Raw genomic sequence first — 24,999 nt, 5'->3', positions numbered from 1 at the left:
AACATGTGCAAATAGGCACAACAACAGAGATTTAGAGGTCTTCGCTAATCCTCCTGGTTTGTGGTAGACTTGAAACAGGACCTGAGGTGGGTAATGTCCTACATCTGTGTGTCATTATGTCGAACATCTGAGTGGCTCTAAGTGGACTGAGCTCTGATCATCTGTGGCATCATCATCATCATCATCATCATCATCATCATCATCATCACAGGAGAAAATGTAGTGTAGACAACCAAATCACGAGAATAAATGTTGGCATTATACATTTCTGCAAATCACAGATAAGTTGGACACTTAAGATTTCTTTAGGGTTTAGTTTGTTGTGACAATACTGTGTTTAGGCACAAAAAACACATGAAAAGATCATGTTTTGGCTTGTGACAGCAACCTGCTGCTGTCGCTGCAAACACAACTGGCTATGTCTCATTAAAATGACCCAGTTTTCTTGCCACAAAATTGTCTGGAAAATCAAGGAGATGTGAAATGTTGTCTTTGATGTCATAAATAATTTTAAAAAGCATACAGGGTGACATGCTGAATTTAAAGAGAAAGATCAATAGCTCACAGGTCGGAAGAACTTGCAAGAGTATGTCCATACGAAAGCTCCAATGACGTTTGTTACATTTTAAAACAAATCCCCAGCTACTTCAGACGTTTAGGAGAATGCTGCAACACTGTTTTGCTGTGAAGCTCCAGAAACGTTCTGTGAAACTTCACCTGACTTTCCATCAGCATGGAGGAAGGAGATGATAGATGAAATGACACTTTTGGGTGAACTTTTCCTTTAAGAATGTATGGCCATGGTTTAAGTCAAACAAACATGTACCAGGCTTCCCTCTAAGCTCTGACAGAGTAAAAGCTTACTCTCCGACATCAGCATGAAATTACTCTTAGATGATAATTAAGCCAGATGAGCGTAGTGACATCACATCTAGATCATATACAGACACAACCAGCTCCTCCAGATGTTGTTGAACTTCTGTTCTCCATCACTCAGACGAAACAACACAGACAAATCCTCTACAAAATATGTTTCTCTGAAGATACAAACATCACTTAAATTAAATAACTGAAGATGGTTATTCACACTTAGAGATGGAATCATTCTCTCCACCACCTGCTGCTTCTCTCAGATGGTTTATTCATATTTATATTTATACACAGTGTACTCAGTGACTCATGCAGCTCTTACTGTGCTTCTGATTCTTTCTGAAAAGATTCTTCTTATAACCGATGTGTATTTAACAGCCACATGGACTTCAGAGTGTATTTACAGGAGTGACAGTGAGGATTCTTGCTATTAAATAGACAATACAATGTTATTTTTGCGGTATTTAACATCTTTAATTAGATGTACTTAATATTGAAGCTGTTTGTTGTGGCAGGTAATAACACAGAGGGGAATCAGTACATAACTTTAAGCCTCCAGGCCAACATTTAATAAATCTACTGACATTTCTCAAAACTAATTACGCACCAGCATTTTACATTTCTGGACACTTGCGTATTGTTGAATATCGCTCAGTTAATGATTCTGGAGAGAGTTTAACTCATTTGCTGCTCTAACAAGTCATGAGAGGAGACAAACACGTGCAGCTGCTGAGGAGAAACACTACTGAATAGTGAAAGAAATGTTCAGCATGAAACTTCCCCAGTTGATTTCTTACTTTTGGACAAACATTTTTACTTTTTATTATTAAGTTTATGAAATTCTATGTTTAAACATGCAAATGACGCTATCTAGTTAAATATGCAAAAATCTTGCCGCTGGTCTGAAAGACGAAGTCTAATGGGAAGGAAAACAGCCTGAAATCTCAGAACTGACCAGCATGAAAATATCAGTGAGTAAAGTGTCTCCCTGCAGGTTCAAATAGAAAGCTGCTGAAGTTTCTGCCACAAGCTGACCTCTACACAGACCAGCAAGTGTCTGCGGAGCATTTTTATATGATAATAAATGCACACTTTTAGTAGTTCATGTTTCACATTATTCATTTGTACCAGCAAATTAATGATTCCTGAACAAGATCCATGCCTCCAAGTGCTGAATGTGCAGTCGACTGTATTCAGGCTGCTGGTTTAAAGTGGAAACCGACGACTTTTCCATCTAGCATTTCCAACTGGTATTCATTTTTGTGCCGCTGTCAAAAAGACAACCAAATGGAAACATGACAGCAGCAACACATGCTCATACCTAAACCACTGAATAGGTTGATTGTCAGTGTCTTCCAAAGCGTCATGACTGCTGCTGCATAACAGTGAAACAAATACCCAACCTTTACAGTAAGGTTGCAGTTTGGTTAGGTTTAGGACGACATTGTGGTTTGGGGTTCAGATCACTTCATTACGTCTGTAACTTCTTTTACAAACATACCTGGACACTAACAGCGGTCTCGTGAATGAAAGTCCTGTTTTGTTTAATCCATCCACCATTCCTTTACAAGGTTCTTGCTCTTACTTACATACTACTTCGCGCTAATTTCCTCCTCTTCAGCTGTAATAACTACTTTAGCTGCTCAAGGTTGCTGCCTAACAACAAACCTAACTATCGTTCATCATGAGGAGCTTAATTTTTCGACCTTTAAAGAGGAAGGCTGCTCTCAGAAAGGCTCAAAAGTGGATAGAAATGGCGCTATCGCAAAACCAACATTTACTGGATGAGACGTTGAAGCAGAAAACCTGTCTGTTGAGGGCTTTAAGCGCTGACTGGCATGCAGTCAGTAAAACAACAGATGATGTCTGTTTGGCGATGAGATCAAACTAAAGGAGATTAAAGAGAAACTGTGATGTATCCTTACCCTGAAAGTGTCCGGGGAGCTGAGGTGGAACTTCTGCCTGATGTCCTCGGTGGCACCGGCACACAGTCGGTAGAAGATGTGGTAATTTCTCTCCTCGGAGCTTTGTCTGCAGATCCTCGACTTCTCCAGCAGGTAGTGCGACACGAAGCCGCCCACGACCGCATTCTGACCACACGATCACAGACAGGAAACAAGTGTTAATACCACAAACATTCAACATCAACACATCTGGAGATACCAGGAGTATCACATCAGTAAACATGGAAGAAATCCAGTTTATAAAGTAGAAAATCAGGACACATGAAGGATGATACAAGCAAAACTAACAACAATATGTCAGGTCACAATGTGTTTATGAAACTATATGGAGATATGCTGATTCACAGCACATCCACAGCTGTAACAGACACAGTGACAATTATCCTACTAGCAGAGTCTGCCCCCTCATTACTGTTTGTTTTCTGCCGTGTAAGCGTCTGAGATGATTCAGGGAATATTGTGTTTATTCATGGATGCAAACGCGTTCATAAATATTCATAATTGAAGATCAATCTAAACTGTTTATGCTAAATAACCATAGCTATTAGGCGTCATATTTAATTCATAACTTTCATTGTTTGTAAAGCACTGTTTAAAGTGCGACTCCTCTGCAGAGAGCTCAGGAGACAAACTCTCCTGCTGGAAGTTCTTATTATAACACAGAACACTGAACCTTCTCATTGAAGTGGATCTCCACAAACTTCCCGAAGCGACTGCTGTTGTTGTTGCGGACGGTTTTTGCGTTTCCAAAAGCCTCCAGTAACGGGTTTGCTGCAGGATTAGAGACATAAAACACACATTCATTCAGAGGAAACGTCCACTTTGACTGCGATGAAGAGCAGAAGTGAATCTTACCTTCCACTATTCTTTCATCGATGTCCTGACCCGTTCCGTACGAGGTCGTCAGGTATCTGTCAGGAGAAACATGCTCAGTTATAGCAGGTTACATAAAAATCAGCATTAATTATATTTAATACAACAAAACAGTGTGACAGTTGATTCAGCTTCAAAGTTTTCTGAAACTTTATCAACCTTATTTATATCAATAAGACTTAATATTAGAAACAATCAGAAACAATCATCAAACAGTGAAGATAGTTGTGTATATTTGACAGATCTTTGACATTTTAAAGTAAAACAAAATAGAGTAGTGACTTTTACCCTCACGCAACTAATTACATTTAAAAAAAATTACTCAGACCACATGTCAAAAACTGCCATAAAAATACTATATAATAAATATATGCACAGTGGCATCATATAAACAAACTGGTATTCAAAGGGTTAAAATCCTGAATATGAATCAATATTTGGTCGTTATTATCAGGACTGATATTAGCTAAAAATGTGTAACCCAGTGAAAGTTGAAAATAATATTAATATATAGTATTATTTGACTATATATTTTTTTGTACTAAATGTCTTGTTTTTATCAGTTGCACGAGGGTCAAGTTTTATTATGATGCAAATCCCCCTTCAGGACACAAGGGAAATTGCATGTATTTGGGCCAACATACACGTAAACTGTATGTCTCACTATCTAGTGAAAAATTACAAAAACTCATCCAGGACCACTGAATGAATAACTGATAACACAGGATGCATGATTTTATGCTAAAAATAAAAAAGTAGTTTTTGAATGGTTTCTAATATGTACAACAGTTGTATCTGTCTGTAATATACACAGTGTATTATAGACATATTTTATGAGCTGAGGTTAAAATCTAAAAGAAAATAACAAACAAATACCTTTGCCAACATGTATGCAATATGCAATAATACATGAAAATAATCCAAAAATGGAATTAAAAAAACATCAAATGTATCAACAGTTGCATGGGGGTTAAGATTTATACCAACAACATGCTTCATAAGCTGACATTACATGTAAAACAAATGCAATGAAAAATGAATCCAATTTCAATTCAACAAAATTAAATTGGGTAAAAGAAATCACTACACACATGGACTGATGAAGCTTGTTATTATGTGCAGTGATTAGCTACAATGAATCCAGAAATTTAAAAAGATATATTTTTAAAAAATGACCAAAAATGTCTGCAGAGTATAAAAGCGCCTCGTCATCCTCACCTGAGCACAAACTTGGTGTTTTCGGTCTTCCCGGCCCCGGACTCCCCTGAGACGATGATGGACTGGCTCATCTTCAGGACCTTCATGTCCCTGTACGCCTTATCAGCTGGACGAGGAAACACAGACGGAGGGAACTGTTAGATTAGACTCTGCTCTGCCTCAAGGACACAGAGCTGACCCCACATACTCACCTTTTATTTTATTTACTGCAATGTAGAGGCGATAAGTCAGTCTGAGTGATGATAGAAAAGTTCAGGGGACTGTGGGAAATCTGAGTGCTGACTGCCACCTGGTGGCAAGATTGCAAACTACAACAGGGGATCATACTGATTTTTTTTAGAAAAATGTTGTATTTTTTGTAGTTTAATGTACAAAACAAATTGGTATAAATTTAGTTTACAAAAAGAGATTATTTAGTTACAATGCTCCAATAACGTCTACTTTATGTTAAAGATAATGATGATAAAGTTGACCAGAAACATCACAGAGAGAGTTGGTTTGCCCATTTTTGATGATACAATTTAATTAAACTAAACTTAAAACATTATTATTAAGTTTGCTTATTGTTTTATTTACATGTCATTTTCTTCTTGATCGCATTGTAATTTTAGTGTTTGGCTTTATAGCTGAGCAACACATACAGCTTTCATCTTTATTTAAGTTATTTTCTCAAGGGGAGAGACTAAAGGCGAGAGGGGAGCAAAATTACAAGTTCTTTTTGTATAATTCTATGTATAAATATTCAAATCCCTTTATGCGAGTACTGGACGAAGACACAATTCTTGTTTCATGCTCTTGACACATAAGAGTCAAAGATTTTTACAAAGAGAATCTTGGAAATTTTATCACCCCATAAATCAGAACACACTGTCAACAGTCCCCCAAAAATTCCATTTCACCATGTTTTTATTTGTAAAAACCTTCAGAATATAAACAGAAATAAAACAGGAGGGTTTGTGTACATGTAAGTGCTGCTGAAGTGAAGAGCCTTTATTTTAATTCATCATTTAATTAATTGCAATTCTCTCTTGCTTCTGGTGTAATTATGTTAATTCTTATATACTTTTTTTGTATATAACAAAAACTACAACTACACTACTGCAATTATCCTGTGCAATTGTCCATCTTGGTCATAAAGGTGAATAGAGGGTAAATAGTCTTTATTTTTATAAGCAATTTTATTTTATTTTACTTTCCTATTATTCTGTTTTGCATTTCTATTTAGCCTTTCTTCATTTTTTAATCTATCACTCAATCACTGCTGTAACAAGTGATTTTCCTTGGTGAGGGATCAATAAAGTCTTATCTTATACATACATGTTATTAAAAATATTTAACACTACACATGAATGGGGTAAACATAGATATTACAATGAAACTTCCCCAGTTGATTATTTACATTAAGACAATTATTTTAAGTAATTGCAATTAATTGCAAGTGTTCTGAAATTTCACATTTGAATATGCAAATAAGGCAATCTAATTAAATATGCACCAATTCACATTAATGCCAAGAACAGAAATTTGATCTATGAACAGTTCCTACACGTGTGTTTTGGACATTTTCTTCCCACTGGTCTGAAAGAAGACGCTATGAAAGCAAAATAGCCCAAAATCCATTCATTTCATTGCCATGCAACTGTATTTTCTTTACACAAACCAAGCACCCTGTTGTGTCCCAAATTAAATGTGTAATGGACCTCTTTGAGGGGGGTACTGATGGCCTAATTAGGCCTTATAAAATCTAAAGCCAAACTCTATTTAAAAACAACAGACAAAACTCAGTAGCAAATAACAAAATCAAGAAGCATCGTCATTTTATCAGAGTACAAGTACAAGTACAACCTCATCTATAAATAAAGGATGAATCACTGAGTCATCAGCCAGCACTTTAACAGCAAAGAGATCAGCAGTTGATATAAATTATAATAATAAAACGCAACATCTGACCAAACTGTTACCTAACCTGTTCACATTAGTCACTGTGTCCTCCAACAAAGGACAAACTCTGCTTCACTCTGCTGAACACAAGCCTGAAATATATATAACAGAACCAGGAGGACATTTACTGAACCCACACACTGAAAAGAAAACAACACGACCAACCTTTTATTTAATGTCAGCACATCGTGTATTTTAAAGAAATGACAGCGAGTGTGTTTCGCGTCTGCTCACCGATGGCGTAGACGTGCGGCGGCAGTGTGCCCAGGGACCGGCCCCGGTACTGCTTGATGGTCTCAGGCGAGTAAAGCTTTGGGAGGTCATAGTACGGGTTGACTGCGATCAAGATGTTGGCTACAAACGTCTGGAAGGAGAAGGAGAAGGAGGAGAAGAAGGATTACAAATTATATAAATAATATTTATTGCAAAAATATAAAATATAAAGATAAAGCCAAAATGAGGAGCCTTTGCCCAACATAGTTTCTGCTGCAGTTACATTTCTACGGGAATATGTTAAATACGTTAACTATGTGAGAGAGTGAGACCAAATAAAGTGTCAATAAATCTGACTTTAAAAAGTTGAGAAGTCCTCTCTTAGACTTTGGATCAGTTCCTTCTTCTGCCACTAGATGTCAGTGTGAGTCTGATTCACAGCCAACAGCAGCTGAATCACAGCAGAGAGAACACACCTGTGCTCACCTGAGCCCCGTGTTTATGTGTGTGTGCTCTTCTGTCTTTGTGAGGACCAGTTTGATGGGGTTGAGAATGGTTTTGGAAAGTCAGAATATTTTGTACAGCAACAACACTTTCAGACAGCCAGGACACTTGTGGAAAATTTTGGATATTTTTAGAAAAGTAGGCTATTGTTAGAGAGTGAGGTCAGTTTTAAAAACAAGGAGTTCTTTAGAAACTGAGGACAACATGTTCAGTCCTCACTGGAGCTGGCTTTAAATGAAGTAGGCATCTATTAAAAAAACTGAACTGTACAGCTCTGTCATTTAAATAATGGTCATATTCTACATATTTTTTAAATTGTTTTTATAATATTTCCGACATGTTATTGACCACTTTATATCTATATTCATGCTTTTTAAGTTGTGAAAACCTACTTTGAAATAAATCAGATTCTGACTCTGACTCTGATGAAGGTCAGGACATTAACAGTGTCAACGATGGTCGTGCCAAGAACAGCAGGAAAAATGTGTGTGTGTGTGTGTGTGTGTGTGTGTGTGTGTGTATGTGTGTGTGTGTGTGTGTGTGTGAGATACAGAGCATGATGAAGCTCAAGGCTGAGCTTAAATTAAGGTTAAGCAGCTCCGGGTGGTTTAAAATTCAATGATACACGGCTGTTAAGTTTTATAATGGATTCAGCTTGATTGAATTAAACAGGACTTTATCTCACTCCAGTTTGTCGAAGTTTTCAAACTGTATATTATTAACGTGTATTTGTTTTAACTTTTGGTTTAACTTATTCATTGTTTCTGTTGAGGTACATCACTTTGTATTGAAAGTCATGTTCAAGTTATAATTAGATCACTATCATTACCATCAGTATGTGGAGGAGTGAGACGTGTGTCTGCACGTGAAAGTGAAAAAGCAAGTGTGCAGTCAAGTGTGTACCTGTGTGTGTGTGCTCCACCCTAAGGTGCTCCAGCAGGCAGGTTAAAACAAATATTAGCAGATATTCTGTCTGATAGTGCAGCAGGTTCAGAAGGAGGTGACGAGTCTGTGTGTCATATCACAGATGTTCACTGCGTCCAGCTTAAGCTGCTAATACTTCTCATGTAATCACTGTTTTTTGTGTTGCTGATTATATTCAGAGAGTACGCAGAGGACTGGAGGAGTTCTGATCTAGTGATCATCTGGAAATGTCAAAAATCTCTGCAACAAATCTTTCATGCATCTCCTCCTTTTATTCTGTCGTCATTGTAATAATGACACAAGACGTTTGGGTCTGAGACCTGTTATCAGCTCAAGTTTCAGAGGAAATAATAATATTGTGGAGGAAGAACAAACAATAAATCAAGTGTTTTAGCAGCTTTAACATGTGTCATTTCCTCCTGACTGTCGGTACTTACATAAATCTTGTCTTTGCTGTATCTCACACGAATGTTGTTGAGCAGAGTCGCTTCATTCAGGTACATCAAAGAACCTGAGAGACAAAAAAAAAAGGTTACCCTACAACTACTACTACTACTACTACACATGGACATTAGGTAAGGTAGGTCAACAACAGACTTTGAAATGCGTTTTTAAATAAAGAAACTAATGTGTTTTTAGTATACTGTGTTTTTAAAGTGGAGGTTAAAAGACAATAACATTTGATGTTTTGTCCTGACAAATTGATTTTCAATCTTTTACTCACTGGTGGGTTAAGGTCAACGGTTTTATTGGCTAGAGAATATCCTGAAAGTGGGTTGTAACAAAGTCTGTTCTGAATTTTTGATCACTTATATTTCTCCACTGAGACTGAGTGTGGTTTTATTGTAAAGAAACAGCCTCAGACATCATCTTGATAAAGGCAACACAGCTGGAAACTTTTCTAGAAAACAGCTTCATATTTGGCCTGAGAGACGTCACTACAGGACAGTACATCAGTTAGAACAGTATTTCATATTTAAAAAAAATGGTTGTCAGATGGAGACAACTCTACATAACAGAAGGGAAAATGAGGTAACAAGAAGAAACTTACAGTTATCCTCCACTTGTTTGTTGACATCCTCCTCTGCAGGGAACACCTGGTTGATAGCAGCCAAAAATGTCTGCAAAAAAGAGAAATGTTTCAAACATTAAGTCAAGAAATCTCACGCCAGTACAACCAAAAACATGGCATGGCATCAAGTTCTGCTTAAACTACATATCCTCCTTTTCAGTGATTTACTGCCATCACTTATCTTGTTGGACGGCTGTCGTCAACCATTAAAATCCATCTTGAAAAAAATAAATCACTGAAAGGTTTTTATTCTCATTTCTTTTCTTTTTTTGGAAATCTATTTCTTTCTGTCCTTTCTGTTACTTTAAACTTTAAATAATACATGGACCCAGACATAAATATACCAGCTGCTGGTCCAGCTGAAGGCCTGATGAATTATTTGCAGGCAGCAGGTAACAGGATCACAGCGAGAGGAGGCTGGAAGGAGCGACCGGTCAACACCTCCACGGCACAGACACAACTCTGCATTATTAACGGCTTTATAAACAGATCATTAAAGATTTCACAAGAAGAATCATGTCACATCATGACATGAGAGAAGAGAGCTAATACTAAGTTAGGAAACAGTCTTGATGTTTTAGAAACTCCACTTCAGTTTGGTTTTACATCTCGTCTAATCTCTTTATCATCAGGTCAAGGTCACAGATGTACATTGACTGAAGTACTGTAAAAAAGTATGAGGTCTCCATTTGATGCTACTTTGCACCTATAAATATTCAGAGGGAAGCACTGTACTTTATCACATTTATTCGAAGATGGAGTTACTTTTCAAATCGAGATATAAACTCATAAAAAATGCATTGTTAGAGATTAAACCAGTGTTTTCCAACCTTTGTGGTTTGTGAACACTTCAGGAAAACCCCTCCAGGTAAAGCTGTGCTCCGCTTTGTTTGGCATGTTTACATGCACAAAATATTGTTTTTTACCAGTACTCCCAAAAACACAATATTCTCACTGAACTGTTTACACGGCTAATGAAAATTAATATTTGACTAATATTCCTGTTAACATGCAGCCGTGCACACTCGGGTAGACGAAGACAGCCTCCCTCTTTCATCCATTCAGGAACCTTTTTGAAAACGTCAGTTCTGTGATATTTGTGCGGATCCAAAAACCTGCTGGGGTCCAAGTCTTTAATAATCTTAAAAAATAGGTGTGTTTCTCCATCCGTCTCTGACATCTGTCTCTGACCCAGCCTAACAAACATTTGGTGAGGCAACACACAAAGCTGACGGTAGAGTAGCAAGAGGCTTTGTGTTGACTGAACCTGACAAAATCAAAACAAAAAAAATTACTAAAATAAATGAATATGCCACGAAAGATAATGTTAAAAAAAAAGGCTTTACTTGATTAATAAAATGTGACATAAATTAATATTTATTTGTAATAAATGGGAACGTTATTGTATTTATTCACCTTTGTATAAGTTCTCCATTTGTTCACATTCCCATTTATTTTTCCATTTTACTTACTGTACCTATTTATGACACTCAGTAGCATAATGAAGTCGAAACGCATTAAGAAATGTAAAAAGAAAATACATAGAGAAACAACTTTGGGAAAATAAATAGGGGTAAAACGCAAAGCCAATATAACTGGCCTTAGAAATGAATACACAAACAAATAAATACATTTAAAAATGAATAAATAACAGGGATAACTTAACGGGAAAGTAAACACGAAGGTACAAAACTACAAAAGCAAACAGCAATTTATGTAAACTGATTAAGGCCTGGATTTATTTCCAACATATTTTTGGTGCATTTAATGTCATTAATTTATTAATCGAGTCATTCATGTGTTTATTTATTTTTGATTTGGGTGATTGGGATCCTCTATAGAAAACTAATAAAAACCCCATCTGAGACATATTCTGCATCATAATATATTACGGAACACAGTACAATGCACTGTACACATGAATGCTCTGATGATGTTTTATCCCTCATGCTTCATTTCTAATATCTAAACAAACTATGGGGTTAACATTCAGGCTAAAATCATATTAGTGTCGCATGTCAATGTAGTCGTTGCTCCACCTGAGGTTTATTTTTACTCCTCGGCTCAGATGCTTTCACTGTCCACGCATTTCAAACCAAACAAACCTGAAGTAATACCCGAGCGTAGGTGGGGACATGTGATCTCAGTGTTTTGGAGAGGGGGGTGCTGGGTGTTGTATTTCTGTGCTCTGCAGGCCGGTCACTGCCAGCTCCTGTAGGCTCCAGCAGCTCTCTCTGCAGGCCTGAGCCATTTAATCTGCCCTGAAGAATGAGGTGCTGCAGCGGGCCTTCAGAACAGAGGCTGCAGTGCCAAGGTGACGTACAGGCGATTCATTCTCTCTAGTGGTGGCATGTTCCACATTCTCAGCCCAAACTGGACGGATTCCACAACACTGCACCACGTGAGGAGAAAATAGTGGAGAGAGAGGAGGTGGAGGCGGAGGTGACGCAAGGCCAATAATCTGAGAGAAAAAGAAGCTGAACACCGTTCATCACAACCAAGGTGGAGAGAAACAGCAGCTGAGCGCAGAGAACGACCCAGGTTTGATCCGAGCTAATAGCACTAGCACTAGCATCACTGATCACTACCTTATCCTAGCTGCCACACTACAAAACAAGTTATCAATAAACATCTGAGTCCCTATGACAGCTACAGCAAGCTTTATATACAGCAGACAGGAAACCCACAATCAGACTGTGTCTCAGAGAACCAGGGTTACAAAAAGTTACTTCAAGATTTTAAATCTCACATTTAGTCTGTTTGTCTCAAATACTTTATAATGTTTTATCATTTAAAGTCTATAAAGATGTAATAGCCTCCTCTCCTTCCCTTAACTTTTTTTCTCTCTCTCCATCACCAACACTGAGGCAGATCAAACTGTGGACACCATCTGGGACACACAGACACTGAAGGACAAAGACCGATAGTATGACGGGGTATCATGCTCCCTGTCCTCCTCCTGACGTCCATCACAGGAGGTCTGCCAGTGAGTGAACACGTCGTCAGACACTGGCACAAACTGGCTGCAGCAGGACAGACTGGACATTGTTCTGACTGTTACAGGCCTCTGCTGCAGCCCGGAAACTCGCTCTGAGAACAGATCTGAGGAGAACGAGTTTTTCATGTTTCCAAAGCAATGATTAGTGAATAAAAATACTGCTTTTACACAGACTTTACCCCGAAGTGAACCTCTCAGGAAACACTGCAATGCAGGCTCAACAAACCTATAGAATATTTAAGGTCAAAGACAGCTGAAGTTTGGTTTGATTCTGTCACTTCCTGAGAGACAAAACAAAGGGCAAAGGGTTCTGATCATGAGACCAACAAAAGGCACAGAGATCATGTTTTAAACCACGTGGCTCTAAGGTGTAAAACCAGATATGAGTGACTTTAAGTCTAATACGTAGACAGATATTACACTTGATCAGACTGAATATCAATGTGCCAAGCACACGGCAGAACCCACAACTTCTCCTTGTTGCAACTGCATCTATATAAGTCAGCCACAAGTAGTAAATACAGAACTGGCAACAAAACGCAGAGTGTATTGAGGCATATTTGGCATAAATGAGTTTGTTCCACACTGATCACACAGCAGGAGACTGGAGAGGTGGATTATGTTGCAACATTTTGCTTTGCTGTGAAAAATTGCAGTTATGCATTTATCAAAATCTGTAAGATTGTAAGAAGAGCTGCAACCATGAATCCATTCCCTGTCAACTATCATATCAAACACAAACTGATTTGATCATCAATTATTCCGTTTAATATTTTAAAGGAATAAGAGTTAGACTTCTGATTCAGCTTGTTAAATGTGAATGTGTTCGGGTTTCTTTCCTCTTCTATGACAGTAAACTGAACATCTTTGGGTTTTGAACAAAGCAAGACACTCGCATGCAGAGTCGGCGCAGCAGGATGTCTTGTGACGCGCACACAGATGGAAAAACCTCAACTTTTACAAATGCAGCTAATATTGGTTTACCCCAAGCACCTAGCTAACAGTCCAACAGAGTGTGCTAGCATGCACAGTATTTATTAGCAGCTTAGCCTACTCTTCACAACACAGCAGGCTTTTAGAGAGCATGATGGCTAACACTGCTGTTAGCACAAAAGATCTTGTGTGCACAAGATGACTTTTGTGCAATCATTCAGGCAAAGACAGTTTGTGCGCACATGTATTGTATATACATCTTCATGTTTTGGGTCTTTGTAGCAGCGTTAAGTCTACTGTAACTGTTGTGAAGTACCTCCATCATGAAACAAAAGATGCCTGTCTCAAATAGTCAGTTAGTTAAAAAACTGAGTTTTAGTGTTTTTAATTAATAAATTATAAGATTAAAGGTCATAATTCAACTAAGAAACTAAAACGTGAACTTTCACACACATGAAGGACACCACACAGTGCAAACACTTTCAGCCCTGAGAGCAGTGTTCACATTAACCACTGACAGTCCGGTGTTTTATGGGCCGACGGTACACAGAATTAGTGAGGAGGCTCTTTGAAAGTAAGCACTCAGTCACAGAGGCCTTCTGGGAGGAAGATTACCGAGACGGACACCAAGCTTTAGGGGTTACCACAGCGACGGGCTCTCAGGGACATTAAAAGCTTTGCCGAGGGCAATATGGCATCTCATCCAGCAGAAAAGTGAATTAACGTTGAGCGAGAAAAGCCCGTTTGTCTTTGCAGTGAGCCACTTGACTTCAGATAGCGCTGATTAATTCTGTGCTGGAGCGCATTAGAGCTGCAGGCTGTAAACTGTCTGCAGGTGAATCATAGAGTGAATGATTCTTTATTGCTCTCAGGACTGTGGCCTCTTCCGCATCCGATTAAGTGACACATTAAATCATTAACAAACTGCAGGTGAACGCATATCGGAAAAGGTTCGTCAGGCAGAGAGATCCAGGAAGCACCTGAGCAGGAGTATGGATTGTGAGACTTTCCAGTGGCGTTCAACCTTTAATGCACCTTTATCACTTCTGAAACAAAGATCTATGATAAGAATATTAAGATTTAATCCAGAGTCATGACTCATGAGGTCAGTACACACTACATTACCCACAATGCCACCCTGCCATAAGAATTCCACAGTAGAACTGTAAACTCTCTTCTTCAGTCTGCTCTCCTGTCATGCCTGAATGTACATGAGACCTCCTGTATCCATGACAACAGCTGTCTCGCTTCACTTGTCAAAGGCCAGCTAGCTTGTTATGCCAAACAAGGAAATGCAGCCTTTAATTTAATTTAACAGGCTAACATCAGTGCTAGCTTCTCTAACAGGCTAACTTTTTCTTCAACATCCGTGTTAGCTTCTCCAACAGTTTTTCACACACGATAACATCAATGTTAGCTTCTGTAACAGGTTAACATCAATGCCAGCCTCCCCAACATCAGTGTTAGCTTCTCCCTCAGTTTAACATCAGTGTAAGCTTCTCTGACTGGCTACAGAGTTAGCCACTCTAGCTGGCTAAAATCAATGTTAGCCTCAACAGGCTAACATCTCTGTAAGCTTCCCCAACAGGAGGCTTGACTTCACCAATGTCGTGTGTTAGCTACTTCAACAGTATACCATCAGTGTTAGCTTGTTCAACAGTATACCATCAGTGTTAGCTTCTTCAAGAGTTTACCAGCAGTGTTAGCTACTTCAACAGTATACCATCAGTGTTAGCTTGTTCAACAGTATACCATCAGTGTTAGCTTCTTCAAGAGTTCACCAGCAGTGTTAGCTTCTTCAACATTGATGGATTCTCAAACAGGCTAACGACAGTGTTGGCTTCTCAAACAGGCTAACGCTGCCTTTCAGCCATACTATTTCAGTGTTCATGTAGTTCCCCTATTCTAAGATTTAAAAAAAAAACAAATACAGTCATGAAAACTGTTTCTGTAATACCAAAATGTCTTCCTAAACTGAGATTAGATGGATTTTGGACCTGGACGTTTCTGTAACGAGGCCCGTGTTGTAGAGGTTGAGAGCTGTCTCACCTTTCCCTTCTGTTTGAGAGGTTCGATGGTGAGGCTGTCGGCTCCGATGTCCACTATAGTTCCCAGCTGGAACCCGTCCGATGGGTGGGGCGCCCACACCGGCTTCCCATCCTCCATCGCACCGCTCTGAGGGCTCTGGAAAACATGACATATGTAACAGTCAGAGGTTTAACATATAACGTTTTCTTTATTTGACAGCCAAGTTCACATATAAAGTTTGAAAGGTGGAATTTTTACAGCACATGTGAGCCTGAAACCTGGTGGAGCCTTAAAAAAATACATGAGAGCCAACTGCTAGCATATACAGTATGTCTGCCAAGTGACTCAAAACAAGTTTTCTCTGTCAAACTGATTTGACATAAATGGCTAAAAAAGATGAAATAAATGCTACAGATTCAAATCTGTGTGATTGAAGGATGAAATTCTGCATAACAGCAGGAAAGATGGTTCAAAACATCTATTGTAAGGTCATTTTTTTTTACCCTAATTTATTAAATCTTTGTTCCAAATGGACTAAATCCTTACCAACACGTTTTAAAAGGCCAGGACACAATTTAAACCACATTTTCTCACTTTCCGAACATTTTGTTAACGTTGGAAAACCGTCTGAATGATTGAAATTGTAAAACAGAAGCGATCCTCAAACTGTGGACGACACACTTCGACCCACATGTGTCTGAGCTCTCTGCCAACAAACCAATTACAGCGTTATTGAGTCAAACCGCCCGCTGATCGTATTACTGTGGTGGTGTTGTAACAGAATGAGGTTGTTTCCCTCTGGGACGACCTCTGATACTCACCACCTCGCCTGATGTAAAGAAACAAGAGAGAAAACTGGTAGTTCAGGTCATTTACTGCAGCTTTGTACCTGTCATCTCAACTCAGCGTTAAAAACGTCACAGTAAGTGCTGGAAAAGCTCCAGACTCCCTTACAAAAAGTGTGATTTTAAAAGTTGTTATGTGAGGAGAAACTTCAAAAAAAACTTTGTGAAACAGCTACGACAAATTCTACATCGTTGGTGCCTTCTTGTAAATCCTGCATTAAATACAAAACATTATGATGTTTCTTTCCTTGCAAAGAGAGTCAGTTTGTCACATCATCTCTCTACCATCTCTGCTACCTCCTAGCAGCTGTTTGAATGCACTGTTTCAACTGACTTTACCATTTACAACAAATGTTTTAAAGACTACAACATACTGACGGTAAACATCGCAAATTTTACAAATACAGTAAACAGCAACTAACATAGGCTACTTATTTGTCATCTGTGAAGAAAGCTCCCCAGACTCCCTTAAAAAAACAACAATTTTGAGACTTGTTGCATCAGGAGAAACTGTATGAACATTGTGAAACACCGTCTACAACACATTCTTAACTATTTGGGCCTTCTTGTTGATTCGGCAAACATTATACATGAAGATGTTTCTTTCTTTGTGTAAAAAAAATGTTTTATCGGTCTGTTCCAGTGATGTAGGTGCACACTGACGGGCTTGCAACTGTCTACTTGCGATCGCATCACTCAGGACGGATGGTAAAACCAAACATAAACAGCGTTAATTAATGCAAATGCTAAATGTGAAAATAACTGGCAGTATAATAATGAAACTAATTGCCCGAGTTCCCACTTTTATTGTCTCCCTGAACAAGGCAGCAGGAGGGCCATCCGACCACAAACTACCACCATGTGTGAGAAAACAGGAAAAACAAACCAAACTGTGTTTACATGCAAACTTTGTCCCCTTCTTTATCAAGATGAACTGTTAAGCCTTCAAATGATGCTCTCCTAAAGGTCAAGGCTTCAAATAATAATCAGAAACCCCAGGACACACAAATACTGCAGATATTATGTAGTTAGAGGGTTAGATGAGTCTCTAATTCAATCTGTGGTTACAGAGATTGTCCAGCAACCACAAACAGAGATTAACACTGTAACTCATTCAGCTTTAAGCATCAATCCAAAGCTGAAGAAGCCAGTTTACTGCCAGCTGAGAGCATCCTGACTGCTAACATGAATGAGTCGGCATCACTGAGCAGCGACTCGGCTGCCAATAAGATCTGAGATTCTGAGCCAAGTCGTGTCTCACACGGTTTCCATCCACACAGCGTTCAGCCGCTCGCTCTTCACACCGTGGCTTCCTGCCAAACTGCAAACTTAATAACAGCATCAAGTCTTCGATGGGAAGTTAAAATAATTACCTCAGAGTGCAGCTCTGACTGAGTGCCACACAAAGATAATATCAGATTCAATTAGAGATGTTAAACCATTACTGTCTGAGTACAGTTGTGTCTTCTGTTAGTGAAGTCTGATACCTGGAGGAGGGCAGCTTTGATTCCTTCAGGTCTATACCTGACAGTGAGCAAGAGTCTGAATCATATCTCATTTGTATTCATGGTACAAATGGTTGTACTGTGTAGAAGGTATTGTGCAGAGGTCAGAGACTCTGCCCTGCAGCTCAAGAGGTCACAGGTTCAAACACGCAACAACAACAAAAACTGTGTTCATCCTGTTTTGTACTACAGACTGAGCCACCTTCGGACATGTGTTTAGTCACGAAAGATCGTCAACAAATCCATGAAAAGACCCAAAAACAAGCATTGTGTGTTTATCACAGCCTGATATAACTCCTTCATCTGTTCCATAGAGCCCCTATTGTCCAAAAACTATTCAAAACAATTTAAATTAAACTATTACAACACTCACTAGAGAACAAAATGTGGATTAATCTGCCGCTGAAAATAGTCTCCAACAAATGCACCATTTCCCTCCAGCTGTGTTAAGAAATTAATTCTAAGTGCCGTATCGTAGGCAACTGAAACACGTCCAGTTTCCTACAATACAGCACTGAGGATTACTGGGCCTGGATGACTGAGAACCTTCATCAACATTAAGAAATTGATAAGACTTTTTTTTCATGAAACAAGTTTAAACCCTTTGGTAGGAACCAATGTGGTTGAAGCTGAGAGGCACAGACAGGAAGTTAGAAAGCACTGAGAGATGACGAACACATTCAGGACACATTTTCAAGTGAAAATGTCAAACATCTGCTGGTTCGAGCTTCTCTTTGTGAGGATTTGCTGCTTTTCTTCTCATTTAAAACAGTAAATAAAGAGTCTTTGGGTTTTGGATTGTTGGTCAGACAAAAGAATCAATCTGAGGACGTCACTTTGGGCTCTGGGACACTGTGAAGCATTTTTTCACATTTTAAAGAACAAATGATTAACCAGTTAATCTTTACAGTACACTGCAGGTTCATGGATAATGAAAATAATCATTAGTTGCAGGCCTACACATGAGTGTGCTGGAGACTCTCACCTGGCCTCCTTCCTGAATAAGTCAGTATAAAAGGGCCTGAACACTGAGTGGCTTCAGCCTGATTCTCCTGAAAGGAGGACGACTAAATGTAGCTCAAAGGTTGCTGGTAACTCATTGGCAGAGCTGTAAAAACCACCCGGCGAACAAAGAGGCAGGCTGCATTTCTCTGTGATATAAAAAGGGCCATTTAGGAAGAAGAGCTTTGTACGGCTGAATCAATCCTCTGAGTGCTAACAGAGTGAGGCAGCAGGTCAAATACTGCTGCAACAGCAATATGTCAAACATCTATGTGTGCATTCATGCAACAGATTCATAAATGCTTGTCATGAGTTATATTTAAAGCACCAGGCCTGAATTATATTAAATCAAAGGATATTTCAGATATAAAAATATAAAACAAATAAAGCTGCGTATGCAAGGATTTTCTTTAGGTTGTTTAGAGGTCGTCTATTTAAGTCTACTGCACTAATTCTATATCTGACAGTGTGGTGCAGCAGGTTAACAAGAATATTTAATACTTCCATACGATTCATTATTCAGATTGTCTGCAGTGCTGCTGCCTCTGCTGCAGGGCACTGTGGCTTCATGTGTCAGCCGAACAGCTTCAACATCAGCCTCCGATCAAAACAATCATTTGACATCAGGAACTACTACAACAGTATATGATGCGTTTCTGTAAAGTTACAGTCACATAAAGAGAGTTTAATAAAGTCCGACTGCAGCGCTGGGAGCTGTGAAACAACAGGATCCAACCTGCTCCAGTTCAGCCCACACACCATCACCGACACACCGAACATCTTCTACCAGCACACAGGAAGTGATTTCATCACCTCCTGAGCAACACCAATAAAAACTATTGGCTGACAGATGAGAGTAACACTGAGGTTATAATGAGAGGTTATTCCACTTATTGATATTCTGCTGAATGATGCTGCGTTCCTGTGACCTGGGAAATAAGAGTGTAATCCGTCTTCATGGAGCGATGCAGTGAAACGGTGAAAGCTGCAAATCAGAAGTAGGATGATACTCCAGGTGATGAGGCGTTCACATCAACATGGTGGGCAACACACCACTCTGAATATGTGATGACCTCACATCATCTGCTCACTGGTTTGTAAACAAACACAGCTGGCCTGCAGTAATGAATATTTATATTTACATCAGCACATTGTTTTGGTTTTACAGCCACAGAATGATTGTTTTGGTTCAGTCTGAGCGCTCTCATCAATTTACTTCCAGCTGTCTTCATCGAACAAGCTCCGTTAACCAAACTTAACTCCACCAACGAACAGGCAGTGATGAAAGGAGGATGTAGCCAGAAGCTCAAAAGCTCCAAACTTTTAGCTTTAAACAGTCAGAAATCAATGTGTTGATTAGCTTTTCCCATTAAATGTACAGAGTGGTGTAGTCTGTAGTCCTAAAACCCAAGAATTTGTTAGCATTTTTGCACATCCGTTTCCCTCATCTCAGAGTTTTTTTGAAATCACTTTCAGCTAAATGTGTGAAATAAGGTGTGTGGTTACAACAGGCTGAAGATATTTACACATTTTGTTCTACGACAGTTCTGTTAAACTTCTTTTGTAGAAGGGCCTGATCCGGGCCGTACTTTTACATTCACTAGATTTGCCCTTTAAAGCTTGTAATTTAAATCTGTTAAAACAATACACTTCCTCAGTTTTCACAATAGAAAAATAAAGTACCGAAACAATGCACCTTTTAAATCTTAGACGTAGGGTGTCAGGTTGATTCTCATACATATTCCCTCTGCTTAAACAGTCGGTAAAAAATTTTTGGCTTAGCAACAGACAAAACAAATGAATGGGCTAATCAGCTGACTAACAAAATGATTAAAGGGCCGGAACAAGGTTATAAAAGGGCCACATTTGGTACGGAGGGTGCGGAGGTTGTCGGGGACATTAAACGCTTCACAGCTTACTCTGACTTTACAACTTGTACATTGATCAGTTTATAGAAAATGTGTATAGTAATTGTGCAGTAAGATGCTTAGTGGTGGTGACGTTAAAGTCATGTGACCGTGATGTCGTCTGTTTATAGCCTAACATTAGCTTTTTACTTCTATAGATTTTATGTAATTTATGCTTCAAAAATCATAAAAGTGGTGTTCATCTGTGAAGATCATGTTGCTGTACAAAACGTGTAAGTATCATAAACTTGTGTTTGCCACATCAGCCAATCAGCATCCCAAAATCCACATAGAGTACAGCCACATCTGTTCCATCTGCATACAAATAACATGATTTACATATTTATACTGTATTAGTATAAGTATTAACACACTGCATGTATCTTGGCTTGGTGTGCCGGTGGACTGTTTACTTTTCCACGCCATAAAAATGCTAAACGTACAAATATCACTTTTGTTTGGCAACATGCAAATATTCAGGACAGGTTTTTTTTAAAGGATTCACAGAGGACAAAGTGTGCGAGACAAGGCTAAGGAACAAATGTACAGAAGAAAAAGAGCCTGAGGGTGAAAACCTGACTTCTAATTTACATTTTCTGACATTAAACTTAAAAAAAACCTCCACTCTGGGATTAACAGCAGACTCACAGAGCAGCTAAATTTATCAACCATGTCTCATCCTGTAATTTCTGGTTTTACCTCCAACTGTGGAGACAGCTGATCCTCCTGGTCTGCAGCAGAAACCACAAAGTACCAACAACAGTCAGCTAATAGCAGAGCTGAGCCACTCAGGATCACATTAATGTCTTTTACTAAAGCCTGAAACTGAAAGGGTGCAGTCTATTTGCAGCCACTGGCCTAAATATTAAAATCCTGCGAACAAAGGCTCCACACGTATCGAGCTGTCAGCGTCCTCCTCAACATTATTCCCATTAACATCCTCAGTCAGGTGAAAAATTAAAGATACAAACAGAGCTGAGTGAAGATCTGCTGATCATTCCCACGGCAGCCATCCGGGAGTGAGTCAGAGTTACTGGTCCAGCACACACACAAGCATTATGCTAATGCTGAGTGTCACTAAATTGGTTTTAAGATTTTGCACAGGAGGAACAGTGAGTGAACACATTAATTAGAGGGAGAAAATGCAAATAAACTGGCTGAATAAGTTCTTCATCCTTCAGTGAAACAGTCAAGCGCTTTAAAAACAACAACTTAAGAGGGTTAGAAGAGTCGTTTGCCACTTTTACTTCAGCCCAGAGCCACTTCTTCATCGTTTCTGTACAAACCCTGGGTTTACGAACATCAGCTTCTCACAACTTCAACTTATGCCATTTTAATGACATAAATCTTGCACATAAGGTATCTTCAAGTGTCTTTTTTGTCTGATCAACAAAGACCCCAAAAATATCAATATACTATCATGTAAAACAAAGGAAAAACGGCGAATCGTCATAACTGAGAAGGTGGAACTGGGGAATGTTTGTTATTTCGGCTTGAGAAATGACAATCAAATTATGTCTTAAATCAATTCACTAATCATTACAGCTATAAGCTAATAAATATTCAAGATTATTGCCATTTTTTTTTACTACAATTATGAGACATATATCATCCACGGCTGCAAAAAGACACAGCTAATAACAAGGCTAACAGCTCTATGAGCCTGTACTTGCTAGCACTAGCATGCTAACATGCTCACAAAGACCGTGCTAACATGCTAATGTTTAGCAGGTATAATGTTTACTAGGGGTGAGCCATCTGAGCAATAAATAAAGCCCGTCCTCATCAGAAAAATGTCCAAGCAGCTTATTACGACCCATATTGATGTTTCTTTTCAGGCGGCGACCTCTAGTGGTTTTAGTAATTACTAGAACAGCAAAGGAGGAAGTCAGGTAAAGCAGTACAACGGCCCAGACACACAAAACTGACAAAGAGCTGCACTTAAACACACCGTAAAGACTACAGCTGACAGCCCACTAGCAAATAAGTCTCCATACCACCAGGGGGCGGTAGTCTGTATTTGTAATTCAAAAAGGGGAACTGAAACACTCGGGACTACTAATATACAAACCGCTGTTATGATAAAAGCAGCATTTTTTCAACACTATGTCCGCCAATATAGCCGTTTCTAATCGAGAATATGTCTGGTTAGAAAGGTTTAAATGTCACTGGTGAAGAGACAGAGGTGAGAAATAAGGAGAAACTGCACTAAATGGGTGAAATCATGAATTTTACAGTTACAGGCTCCCCAGCTCCTTTCTTTATCTGTTACTGTCGACTGAATTGCTTCACTTAACGATCTAAAATTATCATATTATTCATCCTTAATGTTCACCATGTTCAACATCTTAGTTTAGCAAGCAATCATTTGGTAATTAGCATGACACTCCACTGATGATTTGAATCAACGTTCAGCAGGCATCCCACGTTAAAAAGCTCCAAAAAAGCAAGAAAGTGGACAAGGAATTAAGATTATTTTGTCAAACTGTGCATGAAATCTTAATTTCCATAATTTTCAATTCCAACATGAACCGCTCTGACCACACCTGATATGTAAACAAACTGCATCCACCTTCAGACTTGTGACCACTTTAACAATGGAAGAGTTTCTCTTCTGTCCTTTCTTTCTTTCTTTCTTTCTTTTTCTACATAAAAAGAGTGGGACACACCTGTCCTTCAAAGTGCTTTGACCTCCACAACAAAGAGGTCCACTATTTGGTTACAAGCTCAAAGTCTCTCACAGTTTACATATTCAAACATAGGTAAAACAATAATAGGGTCAAATAACTGTTGGCTGTTTGCTCTGCTGTGACGCCTGAGGTGAATACGACATAAAAACATAAAAACATGCAATGACAGACAGAATCACCATCGTATGACAGGTTTTTATAGTTTGCACTGTACTATTTCTGCAACTTCACCTCAGAATCAATCCTCAGATCAACTTATTTCGAAAAATGATTTATACTGTGACAATAATTCATATAAGAGGTGCTAAAAATGTCTGACCGGAGGGACTTTGATAGTGAGGGTATCTGAGGCACTGGTGCATAAAGACAAGTTGTCAAAACTCATCTCTCCACTCTGCAGCTGCCTGAATGCACTCAAGCCCAATGTGTGGACGTGAGCATGATGAGCATCAGTTCATGTAAATTTTCCCACGACACGAACAATGTTTGATTCATCCTCTCAGCAGAGCGAGTTGACTGCCTGTTATTAGACCTGAGTCAAACTGTGGGGGATTATTTTGGGATTTAGTGGCACTGGAAGTCTGTTTTCTTTGCCACTCTGTGGTGTGGTTTTGCTTCTGGTTGATTTTACCTCAAACTGACACATAAACACCAAATCTGTTCAACATCCATTACTGAACATTTATATCTGTACTGGGGAGCACTGAGGCCAAGATGAGGATCAAGTTCTGACAGGGTGACCTGATGGCCTCACAGTTCAAAGTGGCAGCTGGGCAAGAATGCTGTTTTTTTTCCCTAATCCTAACAGGTGGGTTTTGTGCCTTAACCTAACCAGCTGGTAAGCACAGTGTTGTCACAACATCAAATTGAATATTGAACATAAAGAAACATAAAATTTAAACACATCTGTCAGAGCTCCACACTAACCTTTTTCACCATCCCAGTGAACAGAAACCGTCCCCGACACAAATTGTTGCGTCTTTACTTTCTTATTATCATCGATACTTGTTAGTTAAAAGTATGAGCATTTTCACATCTAAACTGTTCTACGCATAAGCACTTCAGTACTAGTCATCTATTGTGTCCATCCTGTATTTGTCATGGCCGGAGAGCCAGGTTATGACAATTTAAACAACAAACAGGAGATACAGCAGAGCACAGCAGCGCTTCTTCTCTGGGTGCAGCCGGTACAGGGCAAAAATAATAATATTCCAGTGCACACCAGAATGGATTGACACTATTTCATTATAAGTTACATAAAAACAAGCGTTTGCAGAAATGTACGGTGCCAACATTTATTCTGGGGGTGGGGTCCAGTACCTCAAAACTGTACTTAACAGTTTGTGAGTAAAGGTCCTTAGTTAATTAACATCGCCGTAAAATGTCCCCTCTGTTTGTTTTGGAAACATCAAACTGCACTGGGGCCAGTGGAAATATAGACACCATGTTGTAAACTAGTCAAATTGTCACTAAACAAACTGAGAACTCAGCTCCATCAGTTTACAGCGGTCT

At 39.0% G+C, this 24,999-nt stretch overlaps 1 protein-coding gene across 6 annotated transcripts in view; it reads right to left on the bottom strand.

Moving 5' to 3' along the window:
• Nucleotides 1–24,999, bottom strand: part of LOC311271528 (unconventional myosin-VI) — a 147,481-nt gene that overhangs the window by 108,622 nt on the left and 13,860 nt on the right. For all 6 annotated transcript variants that reach the window (XM_084377243.1, XM_084377244.1, XM_084377245.1 and 3 more), the window contains exons 2-9: nucleotides 15,560–15,694; nucleotides 9,559–9,628; nucleotides 8,945–9,018; nucleotides 7,101–7,230; nucleotides 4,926–5,031; nucleotides 3,690–3,745; nucleotides 3,508–3,605; nucleotides 2,796–2,960 (exon numbers count right to left, since the gene is read on the bottom strand). In XM_084377243.1, the coding sequence (XP_084233369.1) occupies nucleotides 2,796–2,960; nucleotides 3,508–3,605; nucleotides 3,690–3,745; nucleotides 4,926–5,031; nucleotides 7,101–7,230; nucleotides 8,945–9,018; nucleotides 9,559–9,628; nucleotides 15,560–15,676 (816 nt within the window). In that variant the 5' untranslated portion in view covers nucleotides 15,677–15,694. The remainder of the gene's footprint in view (nucleotides 1–2,795; nucleotides 2,961–3,507; nucleotides 3,606–3,689; nucleotides 3,746–4,925; nucleotides 5,032–7,100; nucleotides 7,231–8,944; nucleotides 9,019–9,558; nucleotides 9,629–15,559; nucleotides 15,695–24,999) is intronic.

Source organism: Pagrus pagrus (genome assembly GCF_965226575.1).
Source record: "Pagrus pagrus genome assembly, chromosome: 16".
NCBI lineage: Eukaryota > Metazoa > Chordata > Actinopteri > Spariformes > Sparidae > Pagrus > Pagrus pagrus.
Note: the sequence above shows the minus strand (reverse complement) of the source record. Positions and strands in the feature narration are given on the sequence as shown.